The sequence below is a fragment of the Engystomops pustulosus genome, chromosome 11 (genome assembly GCF_040894005.1).
Source record: "Engystomops pustulosus chromosome 11, aEngPut4.maternal, whole genome shotgun sequence".
Taxonomy (NCBI): Eukaryota; Metazoa; Chordata; class Amphibia; order Anura; family Leptodactylidae; genus Engystomops; species Engystomops pustulosus.
Window position 1 is genome coordinate 79,925,521 of NC_092421.1, and position 16,979 is coordinate 79,942,499.

General features: G+C 44.5%; 1 protein-coding gene and 1 long non-coding RNA gene across 6 annotated transcripts in view; one reads left to right on the forward strand and one right to left on the reverse strand.

Moving 5' to 3' along the window:
- The window catches only part of LOC140106707 (uncharacterized), a 37,908-nt gene extending 24,175 nt beyond the window's left edge, over nt 1-13,733 (forward strand). Inside the window, exons 2-3 of the long non-coding RNA XR_011850838.1 lie at nt 10,907-11,198; nt 13,060-13,733. This is a non-coding gene — a long non-coding RNA (uncharacterized lncRNA). The remainder of the gene's footprint in view (nt 1-10,906; nt 11,199-13,059) is intronic.
- Nucleotides 1-16,979, reverse strand: part of LRRC27 (leucine rich repeat containing 27) — a 95,660-nt gene that overhangs the window by 60,093 nt on the left and 18,588 nt on the right. For all 5 annotated transcript variants that reach the window (XM_072131304.1, XM_072131303.1, XM_072131300.1 and 2 more), the window contains exons 3-8: nt 14,757-14,887; nt 11,093-11,151; nt 5,861-6,004; nt 5,031-5,247; nt 1,951-2,031; nt 1,374-1,467 (exon numbers count right to left, since the gene is read on the reverse strand). In XM_072131304.1, coding sequence (XP_071987405.1) covers nt 1,374-1,467; nt 1,951-2,031; nt 5,031-5,247; nt 5,861-6,004; nt 11,093-11,151; nt 14,757-14,887 — 726 coding nt within the window. The remainder of the gene's footprint in view (nt 1-1,373; nt 1,468-1,950; nt 2,032-5,030; nt 5,248-5,860; nt 6,005-11,092; nt 11,152-14,756; nt 14,888-16,979) is intronic.

The following is a 16,979-nucleotide window of genomic DNA, read 5'->3' on the forward strand; positions in this document are numbered from 1 at the left end:
TCTAGTCCTGCAGATCACAAGCCTAATCTTTAGTCTAAACTAAACTAAATCTTTAGTGAGCATCATGTTTCATCTCATGTTTCATTTCATGTTTCATTTGCTATAGAACAATAGGAACTAATCCAAGGGAAAATATGACTCTTCTTTGCTCACTGTCTCATGACTTTTGGGGATGTTTTTTAATAGGTAAATGGATGAGATTTCACATAGAAGATGGAATTCTAGAAAGAACATTTCACCCCCTGAGGGGGCTGCTAGTTTAAAGGGCACCTGTCATCAGGTCTCTGTCACTAGTCCTGTCACCTCTACCTGTTGGAGCAGCTCACAAGGATCCCACCCCAGCCTTTATCTAGTCATCTCATACATTAATCATTATAAAATCATCTATTCTTTATTATGTAAATGAGGCTGGTCACATGGTCAGAGGCAGTGATGTCACCCCTGTTACCCCTCCCCTCTCCTCCCCCTGCTCATGTCTGTGTGTAATGTATAGTAAAGCATGGCTAGTGTCTGTGCTGCATCTGCTGACATGCTGCATCCTCCTAATACACAGAGACACAGACATCAGCTACACATGAATCTGACATGTTCTGCTGTAACATGGCTGCCTGGAGCTGCTGTATCTCTCCTATACACACACACATGCACACACAGGCTGCAGGGGGCGCCAGCACCAGGAAGCACATCATTATACAGCCTCACATCATTATACAGGCTGTCAGTCATGCACTGGGGGTGTGGCTGTGCCTCCCACTCATGAATAAGGTGGACAGCTTGAATATGCTAATGCTTCATTGGACATTTCACAGGTCATTTGCATACAGCTTTAGGACCTCATTGCTTAGGTTTACAGGCATGTAGAGGGACAATGAAGGGATAGAGGCAATGCTCTCTAATGGCAGTTTATGAAAATATATTTAGTTTAGGGGGGTTATTTTGCATGACGGGTTCTCTTTAATGGGGTAAAATCCGGGGACAGGGTCCCTTAACCGTGAAGAGTTTGTCTGGAAGTTGATATACAGGGCTGCTCCTTCCATAAACAGCGCCACACCTGACCGTGGCTAGTGCTGGTATTGCAGCTCGCCTGTATAGAGCTTGTGTGCAGTACCAGGCACTGCCCGTTCTGACTTTGAAGGGAAGCGGCCATGTTTCACTGCCTTTGGACAACCTATTTGTTTTATTTCCTCTATGTATCCGGCATCGCTCGGTGATAATGTGGTGTCAGTGTGTCCCTCGCTGCTGCATCGCTGCTTGTCCTATCTGCAGGAGAAATGTCAGGGAGTGACCTCCGACCTCCAGCAATCCCTGATACCACAGCGCCCTCTGCTGGCCACGCCTGGTCCCTGCATGGGTCACACTGAGCTCTCTAATACCTGGCGGTGATTTTCTGACCTCTTCTTGCCTCTCGCTTTCTGGTCTTGCATGAGCTTGCTCTGCTTTTGCCAGTCTTTGAGAAGTTCTTGGTTCCTTAGAGGGAAAAAAAATAAAGACGGTGTTAAATTATTACCCAAAATCTTGTCCCTGTGACTAAGGCGCCTGATGCGAGTGCACTCACTTGCTTCTGGCTCAGTGTATTATGGGCCGTGGCTCCGGAAATAAACAGGATTTTCCTACCTGTTTCCCCTATAACAGGACAGGGACATCCCCCGAGTGGCTGCCATTGCTCCATGATTTGGGCTGCATAGTCCCAGTACAGTAATTTGGGCTGCATAGTCCCAGTACAGTAATTTGGGCTGCATAGTCCCAGTACAGTAATTTGGGCTGCATAGTCCCAGTACAGTAATTTGGGCTGCATAGTCCCAGTACAGTAATTTGGGCTGCATAGTCCCAGTACAGTAATTTGGGCTGCATAGTCCCAGTACAGTAATTTGGGCTGCATAGTCCCAGTACAGTAATTTGGGCTGCATAGTCCCAGTACAGTGGGAATATTCCCTATCCGGACAATCTCACCTCTGCTTCTCCAGAGCCAGGGCCAGACGCTCCTTCTCCTCCGCCTGTCTGTCGGCTGCCGACTTTCTTCTCTCTACATTTCTATCAACATTTAAAAAAAAAAAAAAAAGCAGAATAAGTTTGGGATTTCTGGAGAGGAGGCCGGCAGTGGTGAAGGATGGAATTACTCCATACCCAGCGATGCAGACAGCCGTATCTGCAACACAAAACCTAATAATATAAAATACTCAAAAAAACATAACAACTCGTTACTGAAACTGTGATCCCAGGAGTCTGTATTTCTTATAAGAAAATCACTGATCTTAGTAACGATGGTAGGAACAAAGTGTAACCCCTAGAGGTCCCGGATAAATAGCGATTGTATAGAAGAAGCAGAACACCTTTTACAGCGCCGCATCTCCTGCGTGGTCCATGTCTGGTACCGCAGCTCCCTGCATGGTCCATGTCTGGTACCGCAGCTCCTGCGTGGTCCATGTCTGGTACCGCAGCTCCCTGCATGGTCCATGTCTGGTACCGCAGCTCCTGCGTGGTCCATGTCTGGTACCGCAGCTCCCTGCATGGTCCATGTCTGGTACCGCAGCTCCCTGCATGGTCCATGTCTGGTACCGCAGCTCCCTGCATGGTCCATGTCTGGTACCGCAGCTCCCTGCATGGTCCATGTCTGGCACCGCAGCTCCTGCGTGGTCCATGTCTGGCACCGCAGCTCCTGCGTGGTCCATGTCTGGTACCGCAGCTCCTGCATGGTCCATGTCTGGTACCGCAGCTCCTGCATGGTCCATGTCTGGTACCGCAGCTCCTGCATGGTCCATGTCTGGTACCGCAGCTCCTGCATGGTCCATGTCTGGTACCGCAGCTCCTGCATGGTCCATGTCTGGTACCGCAGCTCCCTGCATGGTCCATGTCTGGTACCGCAGCTCCCTGCATGGTCCATGTCTGGTACCGCAGCTCCCTGCATGGTCCATGTCTGGTACCGCAGCTCCCTGCATGGTCCATGTCTGGTACCGCAGCTCCCTGCATGGTCCATGTCTGGTACCGCAGCTCCTTGCATGGTCCATGTCTGGTACCGCAGCTCCCTGCATGGTCCATGTCTGGTACCGCAGCTCCCTGCATGGTCCATGTCTGGTACCGCAGCTCCAGCAGAATCCATCCTGATACACCGGCGACATCACTCATAGATCCAGGCACCGGATCCTTCCTTCTAAAATCAACTTTACTTAATCAACTTATAATTATGCTAATTAATCAGGAGGGTTCTGGTGGCGTTACCAGGGCCCCTCCGTGCTGCAGCTTCACAGGCTGTTACACTGTAGATTGAGAATATTACAACAGTCCCTGTGCCTGGATCTATGAGTAAGTGTCCATGGTTGATGATGCTTTTTTTTTTGCTTGGGATTGTCATTGTCACCAATACCACACACTACAACGTTACTGCATTACACTCCATACATACCCCCAAATACCATCCTTTATGTATAGACTGGTGCCACCAAGTTTGGGCATGTCCTTAAAGTGACCTGCAGACGCAATGTTAACACGGGGTAAACTAGTGGCGACACATGAGCCATCACACGCCTATTGTAAGTGCAATGTTATCAGCTCTTGTATCTCTGCCTCCTCATTCCTGCACCAGCACATGCACCTCCCTATATACCTGTTAACCCCTTCTGGCAGCTGCTACCTCCTGCTTGCTTCCAATTTTTACTACAAAACACATAAAAGATTGACAAACAACCTAAAAGCTGTTTTGCATAATTTAAGGAGGTCTCTGATATATAAGGGTGATGTCACATGCGGCGTTTTTGGTCATTTTTAATATATTATTACATTTATTAACCTTCTAACATCCTAAAATAATAATAATATGTTCAGAAACATTATATCAACAGGGAACATATGGTAAATGTTATTTAAAATGCAAATTTTTCAAAATTTTTGGTAAATTTCACATTTTTTCATAAATAAACGTCACATATCGATCACAATTTACACCTATAATAAAGTACACTGAGGGACATGTATTATCGTATCTGCGCCTAAAAAATGCCGGGAACTATTTTTTTGGCCGCAGAATTGTTGCGGATCATTTATGAGTTTGCGCCAGAAAGAACAGATGTTTCTGAATATATCCCGACTCCCCTGTCTTTTTGTTGGGCTGGCCCCTCCCATCTAATACCCCTGATGCCTTATGCCTCCTTACTGGTCACAGTTCATGTCATGTGACCAGAGTGACATCATATCAGGTCCTTTAGACTCTTAATAACAGCAAACTGTGCCCGATCCATGTATCTGATCACATGAAGTGACAGCAGCCTCCATGGACTTCTACTCCTCCTCATCCCCCATGGAGGTTGCTGTGATTTCATGTCATCACATACATGGTGTACAGTTTGCTATGCTTAGAAGGCTGAAGGACCTGCGATAATGTCACTGGTCACATGTCATGAATGTAACACAAGGCACCGTGTAAAAAGATTGACACAATATTTCCCATCTGTACATGGAGCTTTATATGTCTGTAGTTGAATACTAGCAGACGGTCCCTCAGTACAAGGAGGCAGAGCAGTGATGTGGAGAGACACAGAGCTGTCAGTCAGAATAATGGGTGTGGCTCACTGGAATCTCTGACTCTTCTCTCTCAGGCTGCCAGAGATGAGTCATAAAAGCTAATTTGCATATCAGAAAATTGGCTGTAATTAAGGTACAGGGCCCCACTGGCAGCTAAATTATGTGATATGGGGAGGACTTGTAACCCTTTATAAGCAGACATTGTTAGTCAGGGGGAAGGAAAATCTGGTGACAGGTCCTCTTTATAGGGGTTTTCCCATGAAAGAAGTTAGGCCCTATCCATGGGATATGGCCTAGCTTGCTGATTGGTGGGGGTCTCAGTGACCCCCAAGGATTACCGGAGGTCCCGGGTCCCTCCATTGGACCCCTCATCGCTCCCGAGATTAATGTAGCATAGGGCCCCACATGTCCAGGCTGCCCCATTCATCTCTATGGAGCTGATGGGAGATTCCCGAGCAGTGTCAAGGGGTTGGGACAAGCTAGTGACATCATTTCCCAGTCTTGGTCTGATTTACCTGGATTCAGTGATAAATTTCCAGCCCGTCCCCTTAGCCGGGACCCTGGTGCCCTGAGGTTTCCTATGGCAGGTGAGGACTTCGTTCTCAGCCATCTCCTCCATCTTCAGCTTCAGCATCTGGAAGTGCTTCATCTCTTCACTGCTTGACCAGTCGCCTGAGAGATCCAGGCTGGACCGCAATGCTTTCAGATTCAGCTTCTCTATAGGAGGCAGTTCTTTTGGAAGAAAACATCAAAGATTTTTATGGAACAAATTCTGACGTATTCTGGATGTTGGTGGCTGATTGGTCATAAATCTCCCTTTATGGGATCTGGTGAGGTCCTGACTGCCATAAGGGTATCACTAGTACTGGAGAAGATGTAAAGTGGGCAGATAGAGCAGGAGGTCTGTGAGATGCAGCTTCAACCAATAGCTGCACAGCAGGAAGTGATGTCGTAGAACATGGGAGGAACGGAGTCAAAGGTTCCTAAAGTGTCACTTTAAAGGACATCTCCCACCAGGACAAAGGATGGTAAACCCAGCACACTGACATACTGGAGTGCTCCCCCTCTGGCAGGATCCGCTCTCCTATAAAGCACATTTACCACCAGGACGAAGGATGGTAAACCCAGCACACTGACATACAGGTTTACCATCCTTCATCCTGGTGGGACATGTCCTTTATAGGAGAGCGGATCCTGCCAGAGGGGCGCACACCTGTATGTCAGTGTGCTGGGTTTACCATCCTTTATCCTGGTGGTAGATGTTCTTCAAATGATCTTTTCTACAAGCAAATAACTAAAACACAGAGATAAACTCTAAAGTCGGGTAACTGGAATGTCATCTTACCAGGGGCACCACAATCAGGATCCTCCTTTCTGAAACTGCGTAGAAAAGCTAATATGGATGCAAGTCCTTGGTGGACAACATCTTCTGGTGGAAACTCAAGAGGACAATGTCTCAAGTTCAAGGCTTTTAGTGAAGACAAATGACCTGGAAGATAAATCAGTACTTTGAGTTTGGCCAAGATCTGAATGAGCAGAATACAGGCACGAGAATGTGGTCCCAGCCCTACTGTGGGCCTACTGGCTTTATTTATGGAGTTTTTAGCTGCAGGACTGTGATATATGCATTTATATTCCAGGATTTCAGCTGGACTTGAGCACTGGTATGTGAGATCTTTATACTGTGCTGCTGCACAGCCCCTCAACCGTGTGCTGTGTTCAGTGAAGCGATATTACACACTAGTGCACCAGAGTGCTTCAGGTCCAGCTACAATCCTGGAATATATATGCATTTATACTATATAGTCCGGCTGCATAGATATGGTTATACATATCTCCAGGGACAATACCTAACCCTGTCTGCAGCTTTGTATGGTCAATACTGGTGGTAAGTGTTTTCTGTTGAATACAGGAAAAATATATTATACTACTACTTGAGGACAGGTCTCCGGAAGTAACAGATGCTCTGTAGTAGTTTAAGCGCCAACGCTCATCCAAAGTTTGTCTTGTAATTCCCCTTATGGTTTACTAATAGGGATGAACGGACCCGTTTGAGATCGGCCGAACCTGAAAGTTCTGTTTTTAAATGAATAAAATTAAAACAGATTTTTTTTTTTTTTTTTTTACACAATTTGTTTGTCGCCAGCGTTTCCTCTCTTTAGTTCTTTTGGTAGTTTTTCTATTGGGGCAAAGTAAAAAGAATAAAAAACAGATCTTGTATTGTCACAGCATGAAATACATTTGGGGCGACTCTGTATACGCAGAGAGAAACACAATTGCCAGAATACATTAGCGAACATTCACGCTTAGCGGCACAGAAAATGGCAGCAATTAATCTTCGCGGTTACGACGTAGAGAAGACGGGGAGTCACGTCTCTGCAGATGGAACTGGCAACAATCTATTCATGGTTTTGTTACAATTTAAATGACACCAAAACACTAGAATCCACTTCCCAGCACTCCCCCCCCCCCCCCCCCGGCGCTGGGTACTGGGGGCTCAGTCACTGTGTACAGTACATTAAGGTTTAGTCCCTTTTTGGATACAAAATAAACACATGGCTGAACTATTTTTCCAAACTGTTTTCGAATAAATGAATATTAATGGTGCCCAAAGGTAGGAGGTGATTGGATGAAACGGCTCTGATCGCTAAAATCTTCTACATGGCCCTTACGCTCCAAAGTTCATCCCTACCAAAAGTTTTTATGCTCCAATATAAATGACTGTAACGGATCCTTCATCCTGTGCATCAACCAATAGACTCCATTCATTTATAACGAGGTCCATTGAGGGTTCCTTCATAGTTTTTGTCATTCTGGTAGGGAATAATGGCGATGAGATCTACGTTATTCTAGTTATCAAACGTAAAAAAAACCCTCAGTGGATCTTCTTATTGAGGCTTTCTCTTCAGCCGAGCTCTGTTACATCTTTTACGACGTGCTGAAGAGAATTCCTGAGGGAGGGGTGGATAAGGAGGATGAGAGAGACACTGGCTGTATGTGTTTGGCTGAAGAGAAATCAGCTCTCCCCTCCCTCAGGAATTCTCTTCAGTGAGGGGAACTGGATGTCCAGCTGTGCAAGAATGACAGAAATATGCTGGACACAGGTCAGAGGAAAGACGATGATGGGACTCGCATGGGGTTCCACAGACTGTGGGACAGAGAGGAACAATATGGGGATAGTTGTACTGTACTGTACTGTATAACATAGCTTTTCAAAGATCTGTTTAGTTAGTGTGGATAATCTAAGTGACAGGTTCCCTTTAATGCTCCGGCACCTTCCTCGGAGGTCAGAAGGGAGCGGACAAGGAAAATAATAAGTTTGCTTTCAATTTAAGAATCTGGATATGGGAACGAGCGCCCCTGTGGATGAGCAGCATGGTATCCTGGTGGCTGTGCTTACCAGGAAGACATTTTCAGGACGGCTTAGATGTTATATGTAAATTGGGTTATCAGGTTCCTCTACATTTGGAGAAGTCTAAAGCTTAAATAATATCCTGTGCTAAAATATGCAAATTATTCATCAGGAACTCGTTGATTAAATCATTATTCCATCGCAATCAAATCAGCGGCAAAATCAATGGCACCTGATGAAGGACGAGCGGCGCTCCCCTGATTACTCTGTGTCCCTCTGATGCAGGAAACGTTTCCATAAAAACAGGTAAATCAGAAGCGTGCAACAATGTTTTATTATTATGTGTTACTAGTCTCCTGTCGTATGGGAGTGTTCTGTAACATCGTAGGTAGGTGCACTTACTGGTACTTACAGCCGGCCATCACTGCAGATCGCTACCCTGCATCTGATCATCCACAACTTAAAGGGGAAGAACCTCTAGGCTCCAAACACGTAGAGGAAACCACAACGTTTGTGATGTATATTTTTTATCATAAAATGTATTAATGACTGTGACATTTTTAGGGAATTTTCATACTTGTTGTTCTGCTTTTTTGTACGATACCTTAAAAATGTTTGCAGTGTCTTTTTCATGACACATGGGGAGAGTTTACATTAAAAAAAAATGTTAAAGATCTTTTGTTCATTTTTAGTTTTTTTAAACTAAAATTTCCAAAATCTGGAATTTTTTGGGGGCTAATGTACAGTATATATATGTTTTTCCAAACTATTATAAATAAATCCCTAGTGTGTGATGGGAATATTTATCATATGCGCCAGCGCCCCCCCCCCCCCCCCCATCCCCGAGGATACGTCCAGAGGCCCAGATCTGTATCAGCCGGGGAAAAAAACGACACCTGGTCTGAGCTGTTGTCGTTTTGCGTATAAACCTGAGAGTGAATATTCACAGGTTTTTAGAAAATACACAGGCACAGGGCTGCACCCCTCCTGACATGGCGTGGAGGAGGCGTCAGAGCAGAAATAATATGTATCAGAGCTTTTACACCAGAAAGAAGCAAAGAAAGAAAATCTCCCCCATCATATGGATAGTCCCGGGGAAACTATGACAATGTTATTTATAGTGTAGAGAGGGATTTTTTGTATTTTATTGAGAAATATGAATGTTTATTTTTAAAGATCTATAAATAAGTTTTGTCTTTTTTTACTTTTACTCCCCCCCTGAGATCATAAAAGACCTTTGGGGACATTTCCACTGTTGCCCCCCAGCGCACACATAGACAGTGAATGTGACGGCCAGCACCTGGGCCAAAACTATGAGCCGTCACATACAGCCAGAACTCCACTGTGTAATCACCAATGAGCCTTTGTAGGATCACAGATGCCCTATAGATGACTATGATGCCCTATAGATGACTATGATGCCCTATAGATGACTATGATGCCCTATAGATGACTATGATGCCCTATAGATGACTATGATTTCCTATAGATGACTATGATTTCCTATAGATGACTATGATGCCCTATAGATGACTATGATTTCCTATAGATGACTATGATGCCCTATAGATGACTATGATTTCCTATAGATGACTATGATGCCCTATAGATGACTATGATGCCCTATAGATGACTATGATGTCCTATAGATGACTATGATGTCCTATAGATGACTATGATGCCCTATAGATGACTATGATTTCCTATAGATGACTATGATGCCCTATAGATGACTATGCTGTCCTATAGATGACTATGATGCCCTATAGATGACTATGATGTCCTATAGATGACTACGATGTCCTATAGATGACTATGATGCCCTATAGATGACTATGATGCCCTATAGCTGACTATGATGTCCTATAGATGACTATGATGCCCTATAGATGACTATGATGCCCTATAGATGACTATGATGTCCTATAGATGACTATGATGTCCTATAGATGACTATGATGTCCTATAGATGACTATGATGCCCTATAGACGACTATGATGTCCTATAGATGTCGTGCTCTCTGCACAGTGTCCACCCCAAGACGTAGGACTGACCTGCGGTCTGTATTTCACCAACTTGTTCAGTACAGACAGATCATTTACAAGTGATATCTGGCTGCTCATTTCTCATATAATGTCAGTAGCAATTAACACCTTGTACACAAATATTTCAGCCTCTTCTTTGATTACAGAAATCTCTGCTCCCCCTCCCTGTTGTGTCGGTACGGGAGGGTATCGGATATGTAAACCGCATAGATTGGATAAAAAAGGAGACGGGGACACGCGCGCACGGCTCGAAGACCCGTATCACCCTAGCGTGTTTAGAGGGGCAGGGGTGAGCCCACGACCCGAAATATGACAGTTACATTGTTTACATTTTGATGTTTTCCACATTCACTAATGTCTTATACTTTATATGTGTTTATACTAATTCACGGACCCGTATTTACATATAGTCCGGTCCATTATTCATACAAAACCAATTTATTGTAAATACTATTGATTTTCTTTTATATACTTTATTTGTTTTTTTGAGAACTTTTAGCTGTAGCCATATACATATATATATATTTTTAGAGTGTACGGACCTGATGAAGGGGGCAGCTCTCCCCTGAAACGCGTTGTCCTTTTACGTACACATAAAAAGCAGCGTTTACCGAAATCACCCGTGTCATAACAACGCCCTTCGGAAAGCGCGTCCAACAGTAACCATTTTTTTTAATCCAATCTATGGGATCAGAGATAACTAAGTATTTGCCTCAGATAGGATCAGAGCTCAGGTCTCTCGGGAAAAGAGGCAGCAAGTTTGTCTCAACCTAAAGGCTGAATAGCAATATTACCCATCACAGACACATCATACTGGTAGATAGACCTGTATATATATATACAGACCTGTATATATTATATGCCTATGATAAGGGAGATTGCTATTGTGGCTTTTAGGCCAGTGACATACGGTATGTGCTTATGTTAGTATGTTGCCTCTGATACCAAGGCTCTTGTGTTTACATCATTTCTATATATGTATTGGTGTTTTAGGAGCAGTGTAAGTGCTGAGAGGACACTGTGCCCGGATACAGAAGAGGGCGTAGCATTTCCTGCTGGACAACCCCTTTAACACTGGCCATTGTGGATGGATAGGATCCTCAGTGCATACGGGAGCACGTGTCAAATACCTCAACATGACACCTGATAATCTGTAGTGTTTGGTGATCCATCACTTACCAAGTTCCACAGGAAGAGCTTTGATTGGATTTCCTTCGAGAAGAAGATATTGTAGTTGTCTGTGGGAAATGAAAAGGCAGAACAACACTGGTAACTATAACATAAGGTAATGTGTGGCAACCGCATACGCCGCGGCGCTGTACAGAGATCAGCATACACATCCAATCCATTGGGATGACAATTATTTAATACACCCGGGACAATTGCATTATAGGTCTGGCTGGATGAGGCACATGGTGCGGCTCCAAGGGAACCTGTCGCCAGAATTTGCACCACTAAACTACCAGCCCAATCAGGCTAAGGATGAAATGTCCTTCCCTCTTTTATGTGAAATTCCACATTTTACAAACATGTTATTATTACCAAGTCAGTAGTTTATGTAATAATCTCTTATTGTGCACTACATGATGTGAGCGCCAGGTGTCTACGAGGAGCAGCGAGTGCCGATAATTATCTGCACCTAAATTATGCATCAGGAAGAGTTAAATAATTCAGCATAATCGTGCGCCTAAAAACATCCCACATCCCGGCTGAGAGATAGAACGGAACACTAAGGGGACCTTAAAGTGACCCCTCACCCTGTGTCCCCAGAAAACATATGCCTCATTGTCCTTCCATGGAGAGCCGGGTATCTGCAGGAATATCTGTCTGCACCTTCAGGTCCAAAATTCTGTGTCCACTTTCTTTCTTTATTGCTTTTATTCTAAGTTTTCTTCAAACTCAAAACTGCCTTCATATAAAGTGTTTACCCCTTGATATTGCATCAGTTTTTTTTGTCATTCCAGTATTTAAAGGGAACCTGTCACCAGGGATCTCATTTTCCCTAAAGACAGGATGCAGAAGCCCATGACACCAGCAGTGCACATCGGCCTCTCTGCCTTTTCTGAGTATTTGCATTACAATATAATTGTGTGTTATAACTTACTCTTGAATTCTGACAAAATCCTGGGGTAGTCACAGGGGTTGCGATTTGGTTTGGATGCATTTCAAAAAAACAACATGTGACTTGTCTGAGTTGCAGGCTGCCTCCATCTATGTGCTCCTGCACCCTCCCCCACTGAGGTCAGGCTGACCAGGCTGTGACCTCTGAGAAGGAGCAGGAGGAGGAGCCAAGGTGGGGGCCAAGCTCTGAGGAGGGGGTAACACAGACAAGCCACATGTTGTTTTTTGAAAACCAAAGTCCAGTCCCTGTGCCTACCCCAGGATTCTGTCAGGGTGCAAAGTAAGTTATAATGCACAATTATATTGTAATGTTGCCAATGAACCCAAGGCACTACTATAGCCCCTCTGTGATGACTTTACAGTCTGTTACACTGTCTCACCCTGCCCCCTGAGATTACAACGGGAGGGCTGAGGGAGCAGGCGGAGCTAGATAACAGAGGGGCTAGGGCAGACACTCAGGCTCATTAGCATAATTGTAAAAGTTGATTTTAGAAGGAAGGAGGCCATGGATAACAAACCACAGTCCCGGTGCCTGGATCTATGAGTAATGTCCCTGGTTTATCCGGATGGATTTTGATGGGAGATGTGAACTTCTGTTCCATTCAATTCTATGCGAGAAAAAACCAAGCGCATGACGGAGGCATCTCTGGTCTATGAAGGAGCCGGGGATGCGGGTTATATCTGACACTCGTGTAGTATTAGATGGAGCGGCAGGACACGTGCTCAGCCTGACCATCGCTGCTCTTGTGATCTTCCGTACATGATCAATACAACTTGGTAAACGCCTTTTACACATCGTCCCATTATCTCTCAAATTCATATCTATAAAACCGTGAAACTTGGATATAAATCAGAAGGAGGTAAAGTATAAGCTCTGGATTATGGAGAAATAGACTATAATGATGGACATTCCCTGTAAAGTCCTAGAATCTTGTACACGGGGCCGACTCTCATTATGGACATGAAACGTTCTCCATAATTTATTCATTTCTATGATTTATTTATCACCATTATTCCCCCCCCAGCTGTCAGTCAGACGGATCATTGACTTCTCAGCCAGCGACTTCCATGAACCCAATAGACGGGGACAGGCCCAGTCCACAGTTTGGAGGTCCGGTGCCTATGGGGGCGTGTTCCATGCACAATGAGCGGACACTTTCCTCTCTTCCAGGCGACTTCTTTTATCTCGTGTTATTACATCTCCAAGACGTCTCCAGGGAAAACACTTCCCTCCAAATGGACAATGTACAGATTTCCCAGCAACGATCAAATGAACCAATTTTCTCTAAGATCGAACTAATGACTCATTAAGGAAGCCGCATCCAAACAGGAAAATGCACAATCCCCTCCGAGAAAATGAGAAAAAAAATATTCCAAGCAACTGAAAAAAACTCTGTTGACCCTCAAACTGTTTTGGAAAACCTCATGACAACATGGTGTAGGTAGGAGGGTAGTGCGAGGGCCCAGAACATAGCACAAGTCTCAGAGTAATGGGTCAGGAGACTAAGCTACGGGGTGGAAGTGGTGCCACCGCATAGACCAGACAATAGCAGCACAGGTCCCTATTTGACCTATTCCTATTGATGTGTGACCATCGCCCTTCCTTGTGGTGTCTCTGAGCACAGCGCCCACATTTATTACAGTGTACATGTATTTATAAAGTGTCTGCGCCAGTTTCTGTAATATGTGTAACTTTATATGTCCCCCATGAAGCCATAAAAGAGCCTTTGGGAAATTTTCCCATTTTTTTTTTTAAATTCTGGTTTTCAATCCATGGGACTGTCCGATGGCACGCCGCGCCACAAAAAGGATTGCGTGCAGCACGATCCCAGCGCACACACGTCTTATAACTGTGCAAGTCCTCTTAGCCCCAAAGAAGGTGACCAGTCCAACAAAGTATGCAGCGCGTCCTTAGTAAATGAGCCCCAATAGGTTAGAAGGAGTAAGGCAAGCACGATGGGGAACATTTACTTACCCGGTCCTGGGGTGTTCACTGAAAGTGCATGGACCGATGATGATTCACTCAAGATCGTGTGCCCAATATCTATATGACTACGAGTATGGACCCCCATAGATGATGAGAACAGCAGCCCCGACCTCAGACAGTGAATGGGAGTGCTAGTGATACCTGAGTGCTGTGCTCGGCAATCTCCAACACTCCTATAGTAATAAATGGTGCGGCAGGACACAATTGGTGAGAAAGGGGAGCCCCATTTTCGGTGAGGGTTCTGGCACTCAAACCCACAGCAGTCAGATTGTTATCTCCTATAGAATAATAATAAAACTTAACAAAACCCCTTCAAGAGTTCTCAGTGGACTTAAAATGTTTGCTATCAGCCCCATTTGAGTTTGGTGATTGTAACACAGGAAAGGCTCAGTAGATTCATCTCATTTAATGAGGAGCCTTCTCAAAAGACAAAGGGGATGTATCACACGCTGGTACCTCCTCATATACCCAGCGGGCGAGGGGGCGGTGCTAGGGCAGGTCCGGCCTCTTATAGAATTGCGCTATAGACTGCGCCACTTCCTCTCCGCTGGCGCACCCCGTTCATGCCCAGTCTGAAAAAAGTTGGCACGAGGAATTGCGCCTTTTTCGGGATTCATTTTTTGTCATAGATGTAGGACAAAATTTAGTAAATTTAGGACCGGAGGTCGGGTGCATATGAAGCCTATAAACATAAAGTAGAAGGGCGATGTCTCTCCCGCCGCGCCTGACTTGTACCTGTGTTCTCCTATTGTACTTGGTAAACTTGTAATCTCGTTGTTTCGGAGATCCAACCAAACCAGAAGCGGAAGATGAAGGAAGAGATTATCAGGAAGGAAAGACAACGCGTTCCCCTCCAGGTGCAAGGTCTGAAAATACAAGGAGAGACGCGACATTAGAAAACAGTGAAATGGTGGTCCAGGCCAATCCTGATGAGTCGTTTGATAGGAAATTCACTTAATCATTTTTACACTTAAAGGGACATTCTACAATCAAAGAGAATTAGATAAACTGGGTTAGTGGTGGGTAAGATAATTTGTTGCCATCTCTCTCCAGCCCAGTTCACATTAGCGCTATTAGTTTCCTATGCTCTTCCGTTTATCTCCACTCATCCGTTCCCTATAGGGTTACGTGTCCTGATACTAATGACTGAAAGGGAACCTGTCACCAGGGACCTCATGTTCACTACAGACAGGTTGCAGAAGCTTATTACACCTGCCGTGCACATCGGCCTCTCGGCCTTTTCTAAACTTTTGCATTACAATATAATTGTGTGTTATAACTTACCTTGCACCCTGACAAAATCCTGGGGTAGTCACAGGGGCTGGACTTTGGTTTGGATGCATTTCAAAAAACATGTGACTTGTCCGTGTTACTCCCTCCTCATCTATCAGCCCCCACCTTTGTTCTCCTGAATAGCTCCTCCTCAGCCTGATATCAGTGTGGGTGGGAGGAGCTGTACAGGAGCACAAAGATGGAGACAGCCTGCAGCTCAGACAAGTCACATGTTGTTTTTTGAAATCCATCCAAATCAAAGCCCAACCCCTGTGACTACCCCAGGATTCTGTCAGGATGCAAGAGTAAGTTATAACACGTGATTATATTGTAATGTAAATGCTTAGAAAAGGCAGAGAGGCCAATGTGCACTGCAGGTGTCATGGGCTTTTACAATCTGTCTTTAGTGAAAATGAGGTCCCTGGTGACAGGTTCCCTTTAACATCTGTTTGTATAAGAAGTGATGCAAAGCCATTATAACAGGATTATGGGATTCCTTCCAGGACAATACGATGGATTCCTATAAGATTTGTACTATAACTAGAAGCAGCAGTGACAGAATAATGGGAATATTTCCATATATCAGCAATGGCCGATGCTGCGTTGCCCTTGATGGTTGCTGGTCTAGGCTGCAGTAACAGAAGGACGCACCATGCGTATCTATCCGCACCTGAGCCGCTGTTTCCTCCATCCGCATGAGTTACACTCCTGTCACAGCGCCATCCATTACCCTGCACTCAGGCGAGGATGTACTCAGGCTTATGTCAGGGCGCACTACTTTTCACAGTTTGCGCACCATTTATCCTTGTCACACAGTTGTTTTCCTGTGTCTACGGCTTTATCATCAACTGCGACTTGCATTTTTGGTGCAATTTTGATGATAGGAATACATGGGCTGCACAAAAACTACAAAGTATTATAAAGACAAGGAAAGGAAACGGCAGATGAAAGATCAAAACTTTGAAAAAAAAATCCCCCATAGTTGTTACTTGTCCGCGGTAGGTTTGTACACAACCTGACCCCATAGAAACCAATGGGTTAATAGAGTTTGCAACAATTCAGAAAATACTGCAGAAAATTCAGAATAACACACGTTGTAAGGTGTGTGTGGGGGGGAATCTAGACTTCATTGCACTGTAGCACTTTGTTTGGGAAGGGGCGTGGTTTGTGTCATGTGACTCCACACCTGCTATATATACATACAGGCGGTTCCCTACTTAAGAACACCCGACTTACAGACAACCCCTAGTTACAAACGAAGATTTATTGTTAATCCTGGTTCTTATGACGACCCAACATTTTTAAAATCCAATTGTCACAGAGACCAAAAAAAATAGTTTGACTGAGGTTACAATTATAAAATATACAGTTCTGACTTACATACAAATTCACATGAAGAACAAACCTACAGACCCTATCCTGTATGTAACCCGGGAACTGTCTGTATATCAGATTGTCACTATTTGTATTTAGCTTGAAGAAGGCCCCAACACAGAGCCGAAGCGTTGCTTTGAATATGGAATAAATCCACTTATGGTTTTGCACAATTCTATGTCTGGAGGCTGTTATTACCTTTGTACTAGATAGATATGAGGTAGATAGATAGATAGATAGATATGAGGTAGATAGATAGATAGATAGATAGATAGATATGAGGTAGGTAGATAGATAGATAGATAGAAGATA